Source organism: Egretta garzetta, unplaced genomic scaffold (assembly GCF_000687185.1).
Source record: "Egretta garzetta isolate BGI_Z169 unplaced genomic scaffold, ASM68718v1 scaffold71, whole genome shotgun sequence".
Lineage (NCBI taxonomy): Eukaryota > Metazoa > Chordata > Aves > Pelecaniformes > Ardeidae > Egretta > Egretta garzetta.
This window is the reverse complement of record NW_009258618.1, coordinates 101,946-103,256: the sequence shown is the minus strand read 5'-3', so window position 1 is coordinate 103,256 and position 1,311 is coordinate 101,946. Positions and strand designations below refer to the sequence as shown.

General features: G+C 66.7%; 1 protein-coding gene across 1 annotated transcript in view; it reads left to right on the top strand.

The window, feature by feature from the left end:
- CASKIN1 (CASK interacting protein 1) overlaps positions 1 to 1,311 on the top strand; it is a 30,288-nt gene that overhangs the window by 14,041 nt on the left and 14,936 nt on the right. The window contains 3 exon segments of the mRNA XM_035903544.1: positions 584 to 681; positions 780 to 925; positions 1,024 to 1,119. Coding sequence (XP_035759437.1) covers positions 584 to 681; positions 780 to 925; positions 1,024 to 1,119 — 340 coding nt within the window.

The following is a 1,311-nucleotide window of genomic DNA, read 5'->3' as shown; positions in this document are numbered from 1 at the left end:
CGTCTTGCTGCAGCATCCCCTGCCAGACCTGCCAGCCCCTTCTCCCACCCTGCGGCATCCCCAGCCCTGCGGCATCCCCAGCCCTGCGTCCCACTGTGCGGCTTGGGGGGGTCTGTCCTGTGGCCGCTACACCCCAGGCGAAGCTAAATAAAGTGATGGGCTGGAGAGCAAACCCACATCTGCCCCAGCATGTCCAACCTTCTGGCCCTTGTTGCGCTCCAGGATGTGGCTGGCTCCTGCTTGACTCCTGGCTTGGCTGCAGCCGGTCCTGCATCAGCTCTTTCTCCGGGTGCCCACGGCGGGATGCAGAGGTGGGGGTGCCTGGGGAGCTCGGGGATGCGTGCACGTGGGGGGCTGCGGGCAGTGCAGGCTCGAGGCCGTGTTAAGGGGTAGGGGCTGGCGGGGCTGTGGAGGGGACAGGGACACGCGACCCCTGACACCACCGCCGGTCCCCAGGTTCTCGGCTCTGCACCATGCGGCGCTCAACGGCAACACGGAGCTCATCTCGCTGCTGCTGGAGGCGCAGGCTGCAGGGGAAATCAAGGACAACAAAGGTGAGTCTCTGGGCCCCGCCGGTCCCCAGGTTCTCGGCTCTGCACCATGCGGCGCTCAACGGCAACACGGAGCTCATCTCGCTGCTGCTGGAGGCGCAGGCTGCAGTGGACATCAAGGACAACAAAGGTGAGTCTCTGGGCCCTGGCCGTGGCTACCTGCCCCTCTGCAGGCTCTGGCCGGGCATGTTGGCATGCCCGAGGGGCTCACGGCGTGCCCGCCCGCAGGCAAGCGGCCCCTGCACTATGCGGCTGGGCAAGGCAAGAAGGAGCCCATGAAAATGGTGCTGAAAGCGGGTTCCTCTGTCAACATCCCATCGGACGAGGGCCAGATCCCCCTGCACCTGGCGGCACAGCACGGGCACTACGACGTGGTATGGTGGGGCCGGCGGCGGAGTGTGGCGGTGGCAGGGGGGCCGTGCCGCCCTCCCTGCCCCTGCCCTGACAGAGCTGGGGTCTCACTCGTCCGCAGTCAGAGATGCTCCTGCAGCACCAGTCCAACCCCTGCATCATGGACAATTCGGGGAAGACACCCCTGGACTTGGCATGCGAGTTTGGCCGGGTTGGGGTAAGTCCTTGCAGGGTTGGGACCCCCAAGAGAAAGACTGGGAAGGGATGGGGGCACTATGAGGTCCCTGGGGGTGCTGGAGCAGCCCGGGGGGGCACAGGGCAGGCACTGGGATCTCCAGCTGCGGGGGATCTCCAGCTGCGAGGGATCTCTGGCTGCTGGAGGAGGAGCAGAGCAGGGAGGGCAGGCGGG